The sequence below is a fragment of the Uloborus diversus genome, chromosome 6, assembly GCF_026930045.1.
Source record: "Uloborus diversus isolate 005 chromosome 6, Udiv.v.3.1, whole genome shotgun sequence".
In the NCBI taxonomy this organism is placed as follows: Eukaryota; Metazoa; Arthropoda; class Arachnida; order Araneae; family Uloboridae; genus Uloborus; species Uloborus diversus.
In genome coordinates this window covers 45938277-45957840 of record NC_072736.1, presented here as the reverse complement: position 1 = coordinate 45957840, position 19564 = coordinate 45938277, and the positions used below count along the sequence as shown (strand labels likewise).

General features: G+C 31.5%; 1 protein-coding gene across 1 annotated transcript in view; it reads right to left on the bottom strand.

Annotated features, from left to right (window-relative positions):
• LOC129224043 (FGGY carbohydrate kinase domain-containing protein-like) overlaps positions 1 to 19564 on the bottom strand; it is a 50288-nt gene that overhangs the window by 12935 nt on the left and 17789 nt on the right. The window contains exons 8-13 of the mRNA XM_054858442.1: positions 18458 to 18549; positions 18255 to 18362; positions 17674 to 17750; positions 16437 to 16587; positions 11234 to 11308; positions 5111 to 5231 (exon numbers count right to left, since the gene is read on the bottom strand). Coding sequence (XP_054714417.1) covers positions 5111 to 5231; positions 11234 to 11308; positions 16437 to 16587; positions 17674 to 17750; positions 18255 to 18362; positions 18458 to 18549 — 624 coding nt within the window. The remainder of the gene's footprint in view (positions 1 to 5110; positions 5232 to 11233; positions 11309 to 16436; positions 16588 to 17673; positions 17751 to 18254; positions 18363 to 18457; positions 18550 to 19564) is intronic.

Here is a 19564-nt window from a genome sequence, read left to right as displayed (position 1 = left end):
TAAGTGCACACTTAAAAAACTAAACTATTCTTATTTGTCTTCATCATATAAATTTAAGTAAAATAAAAATGCAGTGAAGTGAATAATATGATAATGCTTAAATGTCTAACATTTCTTTTTTATAAACAGGCAGAATGATATTGAATGGGACAAAGGTTGAATGAGTCATCACTAAGTTTCAATAAATTTGCTTCAAAAGTTACCTTTTAGTGTCAACAGTGCCTTTTAATCATCCACATAACTTGACAGCATTTTGGTTTTAAAAAAATTAGCCACATAGCTTAGTTTTTCATGTTTCTGAACCAGATCTTTTTTGAAAAAACCATTCAGTAATGAATCAATCTTCTGATTCAAAAGTATATTTGTTTTGTTTACAAATTTGCATATTTTCAAATGCATATAAATTAATAGGTTCAGAAATTCCAAAACACATTTAATTCGAGACATTGAACCTAGCAGTGGGTCGCATGGATTAGTGCCGTATGTTGGGCACTACTGTTTTAGAGCGTTAGAATTCCTCTTTTTCTGTAGTCTATTGCCTGACTTAAGATCTTTATTTTCTAAAATATTCAACAAATTAAACCTCTGATAAATTCAACGAAATCCTTACGAGTGATGGAATCGAACTCGCATGCAATTGAATTGCTTTTTTTTTTTGAGTGGGTGTGACAAATCTAAGAATGTGAAATTTTGCTACTATAGAATATGAAACATAAGAAGTGTTGAAAATAACAGAAAATTCAAAATAAGTGATGTCCAAGCAATAAACTCACATCGCTAAAAATGGCAAGCTGCTGCGACAGAAGTGGATGCAATGAGATTTCAAAATTCAGATTTGATTTTTAAATCGTTCTATTTTCCACTTTTAATAGCGTTTATGTGCTATACTGTTAAATCACTCAAGATTTCTAATGCTCCTTTAGCTACTGTTCCTTTCTCTTTGTCCAGGACATTTTTCCATGACTTGAAATAAATTTCCATGACTTTCAATGAAAATTTCAATTCTCCATAACTTTTCCAGGTCTGAAATTTTGTTTTTTTTTTCCATGACTTTCCAGGATTTCCATAACCCGTACGAACCCTGTTCAACTCAAATATTGAATGCAGGGTATATATTCAGACTGAGTGCTAAAAAGCACAAAACTGCAGTCCTCGGCTGGAATTGACTGAGCTGGCGGTGTATTTCTGCCTTAGCCCTGGCTATAGGGTGTAACTTATTGAATATAATGAACCTATTGAACTGTCTCTAAGCCTGGAACTCATTTTAGTGCTCAACTTTCCTACAAGTCAAAACCTTAGACCACCGAGCGATCTCAGTGAGACTCAATGATCTAAAATTGAAACTACTTTTTCTGAATTCACTCAGGTTGGTGGTACTGTTAACAATGCGTGATACACCTCCTAGAATTTAATTGCATAAAAGTATTTTATCTTCAAAAACATTCGATCTGTTGCATATCATTTTTGGATAAACCCTTTTGTGTGTGTGATTCTTTCATATTGTAGGTATTTCTATTATTTTTTTAATTTAAAGCTACTTGAAATTTCTTTCCTGAGAGATGATACAATTCCAATATTAACATCATTTTCTCTTGAACAGTAGGGGTTTTGTTTGCTTTTTATTAGTCCTTTGGTTTGAAATTTACAATAAACTTGACAAAATTTGATCTTGTTGGTTTTTCTTATTTGTTTTAGCTTTCTTTTCAAAATTCTTTCTAATTATAATTATTTTAATATCTGAAAATATCTTTGAATTCGTGGAACATATTTATGCTTTTCCTCTTTGCAAATTTTCAAGGCAATATATAATTTTTAAATATTATCCTGCCAAGTATGAAGACAAATAGCGAGACGGCACAAAAAACCAATACTGGTGCCAACAAATTGCCATTTGTAATGTAAGTGTTCACTCTAGGAAAAAAAGGGCAGGGTGCTGGTCTTTGAAAGGGGCACTATTTGTTATAAAAAGGGCACTTTTTCAGCGCGGTGTCCCCCCCCCAGCCAAGACCAATGATGCACTTCTCAAAAAGTACTGAGTCCCCCCTTCTCCAAAAAATAAAGAGGAGAAATAACATCTTGAAACACATTGCAAAAATTCAAACAGTGTAGTCTGCAATATGACTACACTGACTTCAGCATTAAATATCATTATTTCATACAGAAAATGTATTTCTCTTTAGAAAAGGATAAGCCCCCCCCCCCTCCCAAACATGCTTTCCACCCTCCATAGGAACACTTAGATAATGCTGAAACTTGGCTTTGTGTGTTTTTCAACACTTTTCAAGTCTTAATTTTGACTACCTATCCTATAGTTTCTAGGTATTTCAAAACCCTAATAATTTAGAACAGTATTTAATTACTGATCTTCCCTTCCAACCTAAAAAAAACTGCCTAGTAATGTGCATTGTGCCATTACGTATTTTAGTAGACATCAAAATCATGATGAATATTAATTCTCCTTTTTAAATATACTACACTTCAAACAGAATAATTAAATTAAAATACTGTGTGTAGTGCTTCAAAAATGAAGTCGTAGCTAGGTGCAAAACAAAAATAAGCTGCTCGGGCCAATCCAAAACTTTTATCTCAGACAATATTTGTGAAAATTAATGTCAATAAGTTTTTAAAATAATCTGTTAAAATGAATCATATTCAAAGATAATTAAAATACTTAGCACAAAAGAACGAAAAAAACGATTATTTTGCAGCAGAAAATTTCCTTGGAAAAGCGATATGTTTCCATTTAAAACGCTTTTTTTTTTGAACTGGGGAAGGGGGTTAAAAATTTAAGGGGCAAAAAAATACCCTTGTATTTTAGCTCTGTAAGCTTTGTACTATTTTCTACTAAGAAAACAATCAGAAAGTTAACTTTCCAGAAACAGATGTGAAAAGATTGCTACACAATCACTAGCAATGCACTAAAATTGCTAAGCCTAATTTCCACGTGCAAAAGAAAAAAGAAGCTTCCGAGCTGAAATTGCTCCGAAAACGTCCTATTTCCTCTCTCATTGTTGATTCTCAGAAGATCAAGAATGGGGATGAATGAAACAATGATCTCTTCCTTCCCAGAGAACCATACCCCTTCCCACACCCTGTCAAAAACCCAGCTTTAGTAGACAGAAGAACATGCCTTTGTTTCCTAATGATAAGCCTGTTAGAATTCCTAGAATCTCATCCCCTTCCCCTCTTTGCCTTGGTGCTTGCAGCCTTTTATTTATGTGGCCCTTTTCAGGGTGAAATTTTGAGAATAATGATGAGAAATGGGCGTTTTTGCGGACAATCGCTGGACAAGTACAATTGCCCTGATATCTTGTGAGTACAAACGATGCTTGAGACATTTTTTTTTAAATCACAGGGAGCAATTTCCTTTTTTCTTAAAGGGGCGCATTTTGCGATCTAAAAAAAGGGCAGGGCGCATTCTGCTGATGTGGAAAAGGGCAGGGCACTGTGCCCTTTAAAAACGGCTTAGCGGGAACACTATGTAATGCTAACAAGAAACAGTTTTTGTCAAAATTTAGTTCAGCTGAGACAAATATTTAATAAAAAAACCCCATAAAGATTTCCTGCAACTGATGGTTTGAATAAATTGTTCGTCAGACAAGGGGGGGGGGGGGGCATTCAAATTACACTCGAAATTAACTTTCCCAAAAGGGAAAAAGAGTGATCAGGGAAATGGGAAAAATAAATACATGGCGCACAAAATACTTTTGTTTAATGATACAGGTATTCTATTAGTTCATGCTTTTGAAGCTAAATTTTTACATCAATAGATTGATTTCGGTTCTGCATCATGTGAAAATAAATGTACATTTGAAATATAAGTGATATTTAATAAGTTAAATTGAAAAGTCTTGAATTAAAACTATTTATTATTTTCAGCTAATACCGAAAATACCGGTATTTTCCTCAGCAAATACCGGTATTACAAAATTGCTCAAAATACTAGTATTTGCTATACCGGTATTGCATCCCTAAGTACGATAAAAAGGAAAAAATGGCTAAAAACAACTTAGTGATATTTATCATTCTTTTACAAATTTGAGAGTAGAAATAAAAGCTTAAGTAAAGACTGCATTCCTACCTAAGTTCAAACATCAAGTAAGACATCAAACACAATGAAATAAAAGCGCCACGCAAACAAGGCATACGCCAAAAATTTCTACTCGGTAGCCACGCTGTGCACTCGATATCTCTCTAATCAGCGAGAGGCGAGAGGCAAACCTCATCCTTCCTCCAATAGCTCCGATGCTATTGGGCACCTCATTCTGCTTGGAGTGACTGGATGGTCGGAGGATAAAACAACTTTCAGTGACTGCTAGTCTGGGAGTTATGTGAAAGATCCGTTTTTTTCAGGTCCGAAATTCGTAAAAGGACCTAATTTTTATCTAGATTGGCATCTGAAAGGATTTTTTTTCAAAGGAAACGGAGAATTTTCTGTTTGCCAATAAATGCGCCAAATTAGAATTTGTTTTGCCGAATTTATGATTTTATTGCATTTGGTGCATTGGTGAATGCCTAACACGGTCCCTGGCTTATAACCCTAGCATTTATACATGAATTAATTCAGCAAAGCAACATTGTCTGTCAAATTACATTTCTTTGATCATGGGGAACAATGATGAATGTACAGTATAACTTCAATTTAAAGATACCAGATTTAACGATTTCCTCAATTTAATGATACATTTCACTGGTTCACATTTGGCTGCATTGAATGTCTATGCTCCTTGATTTAACGATATCCTTGATTTAACAATAACTTTTTCCAGTCCCTTGACAATCGTTAAATGGGATATACTGATAACACAAGCAATTTTCAAAAATTGATACTCAAATTGTAATATTTTGTTGAAAGTCAAAAATTATTTTGATATTATCAAATGATAAAGTTCTTGATGTTAACATTTTAAATATTGATTAGGACCTTCTAATATTTGGTGCAGTATTTATTTAGTTAATATTTAACTTATTGGTATTTTTATTATTTTTCACAATTAGTCAAGTGCAGGCGGGGCAAAGTGAAATAGTTAATTTCGTTTACTAATTCCAGTACCTTAACAATTGTTAAATCAAGCTTATACTGTACTTTTATATAAAAACATTGTCATACCAGTAGCATCAGCATGCTGCTGCACATACAATTTATTTTTTGCTAGTCCGCCACAAAGTAATAAACATTTGACAGTATGTCCATTGCTTTCCAGAGCACTTATGATATGCCTAGTGCTGTACTGAAAAGAAATAAGCAAATAAGTTTGAGATTATAAAAAGCAATTTAAAAATTACAAACAAGACATAAGTTTGAAAAGATCTGAAATAAGACAAAATAAATGATAATTTTGGCACAATTCAACAACTAGCATTCTATAAATTGAATTAATAATCATTAAATCAGTGTTTCATATCACAATTTGCAGGCAACACTCATATGAGGGCGGTTTGATAAGTCCATGAATTTTAAATGAAAAAAATCAAAATAAATACCAAAATGCAGTTTAATTATATTTTATGGTAAAATTTGGCAATACCCGTGAAATTTGAAAACAATATTTAAATTATGTTGAGTTTTATTGTCATCGGAAGAAAACGGCAGACAATTTTGTTTTTGTTCTGGAGAAGAAAGAATTTCGTGTGTTGATAAAGCATTACTTTTTGAGCGGAAAAGCAATTTCCAAAACGGAAGAAAAGTTGAAAAAATATTGGGAGTCTGCTCCATCATATCGTATAATTCACAAGTGGTTTACGGAATTTGGTTGTGGCAGTATGAGCACAACAGACGCAGAACGTTCTGGACGTCCGATTGAAGTCATGAACAAAGAAATGATCAACAAAATCCATGATATCGTGCTAGAAGACCGCTGTGTGAAAGTGCATGAGATAGTTGATATGGTAAACAGATCATCTGAACGTGTATGGGTATTTCTCCAGAAAACGTTACTTTTGAACGCAAATATTTTTCATTCTTACATGAAAGTGTTACCTACTAGAAGTAACCATACACAATAGCCCAGCTAAGTTCCAATTATTTTACTCATAAATAAAAAAAAGAAAATTAAAAAATGTCTTTCACGGAAATAAAAAAAAAAGAAAAACTTTTAATATTTAACAATAAAGGCCAATTTAAAATCGAAGTAGTAATTTTGTTAATTGGGCAAACAATCAGCTATTTTAATGATTAGTGGGAACATAATATTAAGCTCTCTTAATTAAAGTACAGCTTAATTAGTAGTTTTAAATGTAGGTTAAAAAATAGTATTTATAGGATATAGTGGTAATTTGTAATTTTGTTGGAATTCCATTATTGATGTATTTCCTCTCCACCATTTATTTTCACCTCAGAAATAACAACATTGGTAAGGTTTGTCACGGAGGTAAGATTCACGGAAGTGAGGAATTTATATATAGGCATAATACAAAGGGGGGGGGGATAATGGTTTTTTGCGTTGCTACAGTCTGCATATGTTAAGCATATAAAAACATGTTCACTTTTTTTTTACATTTATTTACATCCCTGAAATTCAAGTTCACGGAGGTGAGAAGTCAGAATAACCACACTAAATTTTTCAAGCAAAATCAATCTTCTTTTTCGACAAAAATCACACAAATTCAACTACGGCTGAAAATAAACGAGGGGGGCTCCTTTGTATCATGGAAAATAAAATTTGATGTCATTACTGCCACTTGTTAATGAGGAATGGCATTTTGAGTTTAGGTAACAGAGGTGAGAATTTTTTGTGTGACATGACTTCTTGTCCTACTAAAACGAACTAAAACACAATATTAAAAAATTAAATATATTTAAACAATTAATATTTGAGACACTTGTAAAAGGAATAATAAATAAGTATATACTTCTAATTAAACAAGTTATTAAGCAACATAAACAGTCACACAAGGTATGATTAAAAAATTGTTGGTAGGTTTAAATAGATATATTTTTGATGAAATTAAAAATCATTGTTAAATGAATTTTTCCTTAACGTTTTTTCTGTAAAAGACGTGTGACAGAGAAGTTACACTTTTTGAAGAATGACCAGTATGCAACATTTTGCATGAACATTTGTGTATGAAAAAGTTATCAGCAAGATGGGTGCCGCGTTTGTTGACAGTTGATCAAAAACGGAATCGTGTAACAATGTCAAAACAGTGTTTAGACAAATTTCAGCGTAATCCAAGTGAATTATTGCGATATTAAGTGACAATGGATGAAACTTGGATACATTACTACACCATAAACGAAAGAACGGTCAGCATAGTGGACTTCTACAGAAACTGCTCCGAAAAAGGCAAAAACAGTTCCATCGGCCGGAAAGATTATGGCCTCAGTTTTTTGGGATTCAAAGTTCATAATTCGCATGGACAATCTAGGAAAAAGAAAGACAATCACGGAACAGTATTATGCTAATTTATTAGACAGTTTTAGTGCAAAATTAAGAGAAAAACAACCCCACTTGTCACAGAAAAAAGTTCTGTTCCATCCCAATAACACTCTAACTCGCACATCTGCATTTGCAACCACGAAATTGCTTGAATTACGCTATGGATAGGTTCCTCATCCACTATACTCCCCTAACTTGGCCCTCAGTGACTTTTTTCTGCTTCCAAATTTAAAAAAAAATGGCTTAGTGGAAGGAGATTTTATTCAAGTGATGAGATCATTAATGCCACAAATGAGTATTTTGATGACCTTCAGACATCTTATTTTTTGGAAGGGTTAGAAAAGTATGAACATCATTGGAAAAAATGTATAGCTATAAAAGCAGATTACGTTGAAAAATAACCTGCATTTTGGTATTTTGATTTTTTCATTTAAAAGTCAGTCTTATCAAACCACCCTCATAGCTGCCAACCTCAAGATAAAAAAAATAGGAGCACTTAAGGGAAAAAATAGGAGCAATGAGGGTTAAAATAGGAGCACCAAATCGTGGCCTGTGCTAAACCTTCCTTCTGTACCGTAAGCTTCTATAAGTTCTAAGCACCCTTACAATGCATTTCTGAATTTTCATGTTAGATTTTCAACAAAACTACAACCAAGTATAAGATAAACATATTTTACGTTAAAAAAGCATCATTACGTAGTTACATATTGAAAATCAAAAAAAAAAAAAACATGATTACTGTTTGATTTAATAAAACTGCAACCCTTTTTAAAAATATTCCTTTATACATATCCTACATGTATTGAAAATGCATTGCATAAGAACATATTGAAGATTAAAAAAGAAAAAAAACACGATTACTTCTTATACTTGGAAGTAAAGCAACTTCATAGTAAAGGTCAAGACTTGGAAATCTTCTAAGTGGCCAGTGGCCACTAGACTCTAAAAACTTAGTGGCCACAACTGTCACCAAGTTTTGAAACACAAACTGGAGGGGAGATGGGGCAGTTTTTACAACTTTCATGAAAAAAATAGATGAATAGGACTTCACACATTTTAAAATAGAGTCATTCAATACTTTTTTTGCACATGGAAAATTCAAGTTAAAATAGATTTCTGCTTCATTTAAAAAAATAAATAAATAAATGAGAAGTCAGCAGGAACCTTCATTTTAGATGAAATGGTTTCAGCTTATAACAAAGCCTCCGAGGCAATAAGGATCAAATACAGATAAAATTTCTCCTTCAAAAAAATAATTTAAAAAAAAACCATAACTTTTTGCCATTTGTTATTTTTAATAGTTTGCATTGAGACAAACAACCAATTCTGTTCAACTTAGGCTATTAATAGTCTTGTCTACTTCCATGTTGCAAATGACCAAACATGGCAACAATGCAAAAAATTTAAGATGATAGATTTTTGAATTTGTTGCATTAAAAGTAATTATAAATAATTAATAATCCTTAAAAAACTAAAATTCAGATGAAATAGACAGTTTTTAGCACATTAGCATCCACACCAATCAGGATAACATAATATTCTGAAGAAATTTTTTTTTCATTTTTCAAGAAAAAAATTAAGAATTTTCCGAAAAAAAAAAGCCCATTTTGCATTATTTTCAATAGTTTGCATCGCAATAAACATCTAATTCCGATTTTGAAAACTTGGCCACTTTAAGAGTTTTGTGTACTTAAATCTCGCAAATGACCAAATATGGCGACTAAGTCAAAAATTCAGATATAAAATTTAGAATTTGTTGCATGAAAATAATTTGAAAATAAAAAATCCCTATGAAACTACAATTTAATTGAGAATCTTTAGCACATTCGTGTCCAAAGCAATAGGGATAAGATGAAATTTTAAATAGTATACTTGTTTTCATTTCTCAATAAAATTACGTAAAATAACCAAAAAAAAAAAAAAAAACATTTTGCAGCACATTTTGCTGATTTTCATTAGTTTGCAGTTAAAAGAAACCCCCAATTCTGCTTCGTCTTTGAAAACGAAAGCACTTAAGCATCGTCTACTTCCATCTTCTGAATGACCAAACATGGCGGCTACGTTTTGCACGTAGCTGAAATGCTCAATGAAAAAACGATGTTCTCCGATCGATTAGCGCTCCCACTCAGTGTTTATCTTGACACTAATGCTTCCAGGGCATTAAATTGCCTCCTCTTTTGTTGAGTTTGTGCACAATTCCTACCTTCCAGGATAGAGAAATTTCTTCTTTTTCCTCAGAAATCGAAAAGTGTACAAGCAAAGTCAAAAAACGGAGTTTTTTGGAATAAATCGGATTTTTGGAGTACGCAATAAAAATCGGAGAAACTCCGGGGAAAAACGGAGCACTTGGCAGCTATGCACCCTCATACTACAACAAACATACAAGGCAACAAATCTTTAAACTAACGTATGTGTCAGATGAAAGCTTTATTAAAAGCCTATGTCAAGTGAACAATGATCATATTTATAATTTTGATATCTGTTCTTTTACTATTTTCAAAAAGCAGTTGAATTCCAGGTATCCGATTTTTTCTCTCACAATATCATAAGAATATTTAAAATTTTTGAAAAGCCGTCCGGAATGGAAGAAAAAAATTCTTAGTCAGGATGTGCCTAATCCAGATCAGAATGCACTGAATTCTTTGCTACATGCTGTCCCAAAAAGGTTAAAAATTAAATTTTTTCCTAAAAATGAAATTTGTGTAACATAGAAACTTGCTGTTTCTTACAATGAAATTATAAAAAAAATCATTGTTACAGATTTGTTCTTAAGACCATTTTAAGGGGATTTAAACTACTTTAATGTAGATGAATAAATGCAAGAATATTGAAGATGCAGCTGTTTTTAGAATTCTGACTTTTGTTAAATCTTATGTTTTTAAAATCATAAATTTTGGAAAGGGTGCAATACCTTTGGCAATGGTTTTTTGGAAGGGTGTTAAGTATGGTTAAATTTTTTCAAAAAAATCTTGCCTTTTCCATGTTTTTTCGTGGCATCTAGGAAAGTTTAAGGATATTAAAATTATATGTGTTCTGACCAACAAGATACATTTTAATATGAGACACGGCCTTTAAGTAAAAAATAATTAGGCTACACTGAGGAACATAATTTGAACGCTAAAATTAAACTGTTACTTTGGCTACAAGAATGATATGTTCCTAATTCTTACTGACCCTTATGTCAAGAGAATAAATTTCAAAATATGCAAATGTTTGTAGCTACTTCTGATTTTGGAATTGGAAATTAATAACACCATCGCACATCAGCAAGACATGATATTTGACAGAAATGTGAGTTAATTTTAGAGTCCTCTATGTAGTTTTACGAACAAGAAGCAGGAGAGGGCACACAACCACAATTTTCTAACTGTCCTCTTCATCTGCAAAAGAACACCTCCAAAACAAAATAACAAGTTGAAAAAAAAATCTTAACTTTATTCAATACTGATATTGTAGTTCAATGCTAAGATGAAAATTTTAAACTGTCCCTTGACATTTTCCAGTTAGAAAAACTTTCAACTGTACCAGTTTCCAGGTAAGCCAATCGAACTAGTTTGGACTGTTAGTTAATAAAAGTTTGATTGCATTATAATTGGTTCTGCATTAGTTGAAACACTAATGCACTATGCACACAGGGCCAAATGTCAATTATGTGCCATTAAGTCTAATAGTTTCATATTCATAAAATAGTGTTTAAGATTTCAGTTTGTATTTTTGAGTAGTTTGGCAGATACCCCAATTTCCATATTTTCTTTATTTTTTGCCAAACTGCTAAAATTGGAAATAGCCACAGAAGACAGTATTTTACAGAACATTTAAAGCTACTTGCAAAGAATATGTAAATGTATACAAACAGCTAAACCCTGGATTGTAGCCAAGTACTGCTTTATCAAGTCCTCTTCATCCTGCGATAATGTCAATCCACAAATCTGAAATATTGAATTTCAAAATAAAAACATTAACTATGTAATTTTTACATTAAAGAAAAAACCAGTTTTAATGTGTAATACTTAGCGAAGATTTCTCAGCTCCAAAAAAGTTCTGTAGGGAAAAAAAAGCTTCGACATTTACTTTTATAATATTTTTTATAACATTGATTGTGCTACCTGAGAAAATATTTTTTCAAATTTATTTATGTACAGTTATCTCCCGATTATCAGAGGCTTTTCACACTTTGAAAAAAGTAAATAAATAAATCGGCAATGATTAACTGAATGTAGATAAATGCACATTTTATGACAAGTGTAAAATTTATTTTTAGATACTCCTACTGCTTTTTTCTCCCTCTCTTCTAATTACATAAAACTTTCAATGTCACCAAAACCTGACTAGATGAACCCTGATTTTTAGATAAACATTACTCACCCTTTTGAGTTTTTTGGTGTAACCAAGCCAGATCCATAGCAATTGATCAACTTGCACAATTTGCTTGTGTATGGGTGTAATTTGTGTGCAGTAATGAATGATTCTTTTTTCTAGCTTTTACACAGTTATTGTTTTAGCTGTAGTTTAAATGCATGCAAGTGTTATTGATATTTTTAAGCTATTGCAAACAATAGTATCGTTTTTACTTAGTTTTTGGATTATCAGCGAATTTACTTATCAGCGGTTACTGTGCCACCCTATTCCACGGATAATTGGGAGTTTACTGTAAAGTCAGCTACAGCATTTTACTATATCTTTAAAAAGCATAATTACCTAAATGAAATAAATATAAGGCAATAAAAATGTGGATGAGTCATGTTTTATACGTCCTTACTATTTTCAATTATAGTATTTCTTCATACAGGATTAAGTCACAGGAGGGAAGAGTCATTTAAATCAGCATTAGAAAAACATTTATTGTTATGAAAATCTGAAGATTTTTAATAAACAGCATCTGCTTAATACACTACACTTTGTTTCATCACTCTGCTTTAAACAAATTACTGTTTTTTATACCCCCTCCTTCATCAAAAGGAAATAAAAGAAATTACTAAAATCAATTCTTTCTTAATTTCATGAACACTACAGCAGTACATAAAAAAATCATGTATCTTAAAACTATAAAGAAAGTCTTACATTTTCCCCCTTTAAAATAGACAATGAAAGGAAAAAGGAAGCAAGCCAAGTTCTTTCCTCAAAAAAGGAAAACAAAATCTAACTTAAAACAGCATTTAAAGTGAAATGTAATATTAGGTAAATAATTTTTCAATAGATATTTTTGTATAGATATTATCTATAGAAAATATCATTTTGGAAGTCAGTTGTCATTTATTAGCATGTTATTGGGCTCAGCGGGTCGCCAACCTTCTATAAAACCATTCGAAGAGCATTAATGGGAATTTTAAGGACTATTTTGATATTTCGTAGAAAACTTGATTAAAGTATTAAAAAATTATTTTTAAAAAAGCTAAAAACACTTATTTAAGTCTGTGTTTGAATTCTGATAATAATGTAAAACAATAGCATAAAAATAATTTGTAATTAATAGAACATTTTTAAAAAAAAACAGTCATACTTCGAGTAAAAATAATTTACTCAACATGTCGGTCATCTATACATATCTATACTTATAATAAAATAAGATGTTTGTGTGTGTGTGGCGCGCATCCCGGGAAAACGGTAAGGCCTAGAAAGATGAAATTTGGTATACAGGTGTAGTTTTTGCTGAAGTTGTGCACCTCGGGCTTCGATTTTTGATATTTTAATTAGAAAAAAAGTTATTTAATGTTTTATGTGATTTTTAGCACTTTTTAGTCTTTTAACCTCACAGACTCCGAACCAATCGCGCCAGACAAATATTTTTGGTACTATAGTGCCGGAAATTTAATTTTAAATATGATGAATAAAAAAATTTTGAAGATAGAGCAATTTTTGTATTTTTTATGAATTTTTGAAAAAAACCTTTAAATTGCATGTTTTTCTGGGTTTTATTATTTTCTAATGTCATCCTGCGAGAAGTATCAAAGCCTTATTTCTGAAATTTAAGTTGGTAATACTAAAAACATTTTGCCCTCTTCAGAAGAAAAAAGTTCTTAAAAATACGCAATAGTTTTTTTTTTACAATTTTTTTAATGCTGAACACATCATGTCCTTTCACGCATCAGTCGAAAAAGCATTCTTCTATCGTTTATGCCTGTGACGTCACTACTTGGGTTTTGATTCGATATTTACGATGGAATCTTAATCGCAAGCAATGTTAATCTTTTTTTTTACTATATAGCTTACTTCTACATTTTCTGACGTAATGACCACTTGTTTTTTCGGCAGCGCTTGCTTTTTTTCTTTCCTTTTTTTTGGTTTTATTTAGGGATTGCATTTATTTCTTTTTCCATCCCCCCCCCCAAAGCTGGACCTTTCACTGTATCTATATTACGTTACATTTCATAGTTGTGCGCATTAATTCAATAAAAACAGCGAGATTTTTTTTATCTTTGTCAAACACTACTTTTTGCACACTACGGGGAATTTGAGCTTTTTTTTTTTTTTCTCTACTTAAATAAAAAAAAAGCGGTTTTTTGAGTGTTCTTTGTTTTTATTAGGAAATGGGTGAGGAGGTCAAAATAAATAGAGATGGATAAGAAAATGTAGAGATAGATTGTAAAGGTAGATAGCTGCCGAAGGCGGCAATCTTGGCGTAAAAATGTGAATGGCACAAAAAAAAAAGATAGAGATGGATTGATTAATACTGCTGCCAAATTTATTTAAACCACCGCTGAAGGCGGCAAACTTGAAGTAAAAAGGTAAATGACAAGTTAGCCAAACAGCCGCCATAGGTGGCTGCTTGCACATTGGATGTCAATGCCCCCCTCCCTCCACCATATACACCATGACTTTGAAAAGACAACGGTTTCACATAAAAGTGGAAGTGTTTTTTGTTATTTTTCGACAAAATTTGCATGAAGTGCAAGCAGTTTGTGTCTCCCCTCCCCCTCCTTTAAAAATATTCCAAACGACGGAACTGGAGATAGATCTAGAAAATATTTTATTTAAATTAATAATGATATAGATCGATTGATACCACCACGAAACTTATTTAAGCAGCCGCCAAAGGCGGCAACAATGGCGTAAAAAGGCAGATGATAATATTGATATATAGAGAAAAACATTGATTAATACCGTCGCTAAATTGTCCAAAAAACCTTTAATTTGCATTTTTCCTGTTTTTTTTTTTTTTTTTTTTTAATATCATCCTGCAAGAAGTATCAAAGCCCCATTTCTAAAATTTAAGTTGGTAATAGTAAAACCATTTCGCCCTCTTCAGAAGAAAAAAATTCTTAAAAATACGCAATAGTTTTTTTTAAAACAATTTTTTAATGCTGAACACATTATGTCTTTCCACGCATCGGTCGAAAAAAGCGTTCTTCAATCTTTTATGTGTCTGACGTCACTATTTGGATTTCGATTCGGTATTTACGATGGAATCTTAATCGCAAACAATCGTAAAGGTAGATAGCCGCCGAAGGCGGCAATCTTGGCATAAAAATGTGAATGGCACAACAAAAGATAGAGATATATTGATTGATACTGCTGCCAAATTTATTTAAACAGTCGCCGAAGGCGGCAAACTTGAAGTAAAAATTTAAATGACAAGTTAGCCAAACAGCCGCCGTAGGTGGCTGCTTGCATAGAAAGGCGAATGGCGTAACAAAGCGGACCGGCTGGTCGCCGCAGGCGTCTAGTTATAACAATAAAATAAAAATAGAGAAAAGATTGTGTACTATTCAAGTTTTAGTAGTATTAGTTAATATTATTAAGAGGTCTGAATATTATTCAAAATGATGATACAGTGGACTCTTTGTGTAACGACGCACAAGGGACTACGCAAAAAAGTCCTTAAGTAGAATGCATCCTTAAATAGAAGCTTCTGAAAAACTACAGTGGAGCATCCGGGACCGCTAAGAGTTGTCTTTAAATAGATAAAATCGTTAAATACAGTGTTATTAAACAGATAACCAATTGTATTACAAGAGGCAATAATTAACCCAATGCAAAAAAAAAAAAAAAAAATAAATAAAAATAAATAAATAAATAAATAAATAAAAATAAAATAATTCAATGAACAACACAATGAAATGAAAGACTAAGTAAAGAAATACTTGCGGAAAAGAACAAAGGTGAGTTCTTTCACTTTCTGCAAGTTTAGATAAGCGTTTGACTGATTGCTTAAAAACACTAGTTTAATAAATAACATTAATGACTGATCCACCTTTTCCACTAATTGGGAGCCCTAAACCAAAATCATTTCATTCATTAAGGAGGTTTTTTTTTCAGTCTTAAAAACTTCACTGTTGCTATGAATTTCTGTAGAACCTAAACCACTTGAGATTCTCCAAAAATATTTTACATGCTTTCTAAAATGCATAGAAAGAGCAAAACTACAAAATTTAATAAAAATCCAAACCTAAGAGTCAAACCACATTAATTTTACATGGCATGAAGCAGCAACAAAAATGTTAATAAATAAGTTAACGTGTTTCAATGTTGGCAAAACATACTTTTATGAAGAAAATTGCAGTGGATGAAGATCGATAGGGAAAAATAAGGAAAAGGGGAATCAAAAATGCTGGAAAAATTAGAATCTTTTCAGATTTAAAATATGAAATTTCTGCAAAAACTGCCAATTTTCTACAAATATCTTCCAACTCAAGAAAGAATTTTGCACAAATTCTGCTGATTCCTTTAAGTTCAGTGTAAATCTAAAGTTACTGCAGATGACTTATTGAATTCAACATTTTTTGTTAGCTTTCCGCCAAATTACCGTAATTTCCGAGAATATTAAATTTTCTTCTAATTTTAAGAAACCTGTTGGATTTGGGAAAAATCCTGTCTTGAGTTGGAAGATATTAGCAGAAAATCTGCAGTTTCTGCAGAAATATCACAGAAATCAGTAGAATTTCTGCAGGAAATTTGTCTGAGTTTTCCTCTCACATTTTAACAGAATTGTTCTACACCTCAGGCATCTGTTCTGCGACGTATGTCACAAATTTAGTAGTATTCTGCTTTGGGGACTGCTCATTGTTCATGAATTGACTGTGTTCAACCAAGCTGAGACTCTTCAACAAAGAACCTTACCATTCCTTTTAAATCAGGATTGGCCAAAGGAGATCTATTGCCATGATAGTCAGGATATACGTGATAATCTGTAGCTAGTACTGATTCAGTTTTCCAACCATATTTTGAGCATAAAGAGGCAGCTTGCTCAGCCATAACTTCACTAACATGCCTAAAACATAAAAATAAAGTGTAATCAACCTACATTTTCAGTTTTCTTTTAGAAGAGAGCTCTTTGAGGTCCCTGCTCTTTTTCTCACAATTTTTTTTCCTGTGCAAAAATACTTAATGCACAACAGTAATGTTGCAAAACTATGATGGAATGCAATGTCTTTTTTTTTTTCAATGAAATACTTTTTACATAAGCTTTGAATTAGTGTCACTCAATAAGAGCACGGAAGAAGAAACAAACACAGCAAAACAAGAATTTAAAGAACAGGAGAAAATAACTAAGTTATCAACATCCTGCATCCACCCTTGGCATTGATTTGAATTCTGACGTCTTGAATTGAATGTTTTTGCAATCACTAATTGCGATAAGACCCTACTTGTTGGGTTTCTTTCTTCCACAAATGGCAATAATAATTGCAAAAATCATAACTCAAGTTCAATGCGTCAAAATTCAAATGAGAGCTGTATGCTGTGTTTGTTTAAAGAGCGTTGTGTGAAGTGGACAGTGTCAGGCATAAATAAAGTCAATTTTGGGGGACATGGACACCATCACCTCGAAAGGAGGGACATGCTCACGGAGGCTGGTGGACCAGAAGAGTTTGCATTATAAGCACAGAAAAAACAAAATCAAAGTTATATCAACTATGGTCAAATGTAAATGAGCAATCATGACTGCTAAAAAGAAAAATAAATAAACAAAAATAAATAAATAAATAAATAAATAAATAAATAGATAAAATAATGAATGAAAAATATGCAAATGAATTTCATAATTTTGACATCAGAACTAATTTATATAAATAATACATTCTTTTGTTGTAAGCATGTCCATTGGATGCTTTGACGCCACAGAGAAGGAGTTTCATCAAAATTTTAAAACAGCTTTTTGCTGCAAATCTATGACAATTTGGGCTTTATTTACATGCATTGATTATACAGTTTAATTTCACAGAATTCGATAATTTTCACACAATTCAAGTTTCAGGTATTATTTTAGCTTATTTAAATTAAGCAAAATATTAAAAAGAGAGAGAAAAAATCCAACAAGAATGAATTATTTTAAACCAAGCAGAAATCTTTCCATTACCTGGTAGTTTCAGAATGCACAATATCATGTGTCAGAAGATGTGTAGAAGCTGGATGTGAGCTGACAATGTGATCCAGCTATAGAACATTAATTTAACACATTTAATAGAGAAATCTTATTCATGGTCAGTAAAGGCAAAAACATTTGCTGATAATAAATAGGAACAGAAACAGAGGGCTGTATTTAGTTTAAATATAATTTATTCTTTTAAAAATTGTATTAAAAAATAGTGCACTCGATGAAAATGTTGATCTAACATTCTCAAAAAAAAATAAATAAATAAATAAATAAATAAATAAATAAATAAATAAAATAAAGAAATAAAGAAATTGGTTAAAGAATTTAAAATTAAATTGAAATTAAAAAATAAAAACAGAACTTATAAAGGGAATTAAAATAGTGAGCACTTTATTTCTATTCAAAGTATAACATTATAGTAATTTAATTAAATTGAAAACAAATAAAATCATGATCTAATAACTAGCTTTTTCTTACAAAGGACAACATTATTTATCAAACAAACAAATGATTATCAATTAATCAAACAAATGACTTTTAAACTCAAAAAGTTATATTTTTACCAAAGAACCAGCAGCACTTTGCCCTGCTTCACTGCACCAAAATCCAGGAACCATTGCCGAGAAATAAGGACCCCAAACACCAGAAGTAAAAATTGGATTTTTACAAACCTAAATAATAGACACAAAACATGAGATGGAATACGACAAAAAATCTTATTTCCTTTAAATTAAAAACCAATAATACAGACAGAAATGTTATATACTTTCATATGACATGTTGAAGTTCCACAAATGACAGCCATTCTGTCTTCAATATTATCAACAATACCATCAGGCCTGCTACAAGAAAGAACACCTACAATATAAATAAGTAACTCACAAAAAATTTTCAATACTTACATTGTGACACATTATAAAATAAAATTTGATAAATAAACATTTCTAAATTCACTTCCGGCAGCTGTTTAAATAATTTTAGCGGCGATATTTATCAATCAATATCCTTTATATAAATATTCAATTGAATACAACATTTTCCTTTATGTCTTACTATTCGTCTAGGTATACTTATTGATTCATGCATAACTATTTCTATATTGACACATCTATACCCTTTATCCATCTTTCTCTATTTATCTTAATCTATCCGCCAATCCTATTCTCTAAAATAAAAAATACATTTTTTTAAAAAAACACACAAAAATACTGCATTTTTTTCAAAAGAAAAGAGCACAAAATATGTTGTATCTGTGTTTCCTATAGTATTCAAGAAAAACTTCTGCACTGGCGAAAGACATTCAGCTTGCCAGACATTCGAAACATCCCTAATAAAATAAAACCCAGAGTTTGGCACAGTACAACGAAATGTAGTGAATGAAAGTTATAGTATAACACTACAGTAAAAAATTAATTCAAATTAATCAAAACTAATTCAATTACTAAAATATCCATATTCAAATAATTTTAATGTGAGAGAAAACACTAAGATTTAAAATTTTGCTGAAAGGAATTTTTCTTCAGTAGGATTTAAATAGCAAACAGAAACAAGGAAAAAAATACCCTCAAAGTATTTAAAAAAATCATAAATGTGTAAAGTCAACTGCTAAATTATTTTAGAAAATATGCAGCTAAAAAAATATTTTAAATACTTAGAAAGGTGATGAATAATATATAAAAAAAATGCTTGGATACCCTAAATTTTGCAGTATTTTAGTTGCTGACCTTTTCCAATATATGAAATATTAAACACAGTTAAAAACGAACCAAATTAAATGTATCACCATAGTTAAGGTTTAATAATGGTAAACTTTGAGGTAGGAACCTTAGGAGTTTTGCATTCTTAGGTGCTAGCCTATTACATCTTGGTTCAT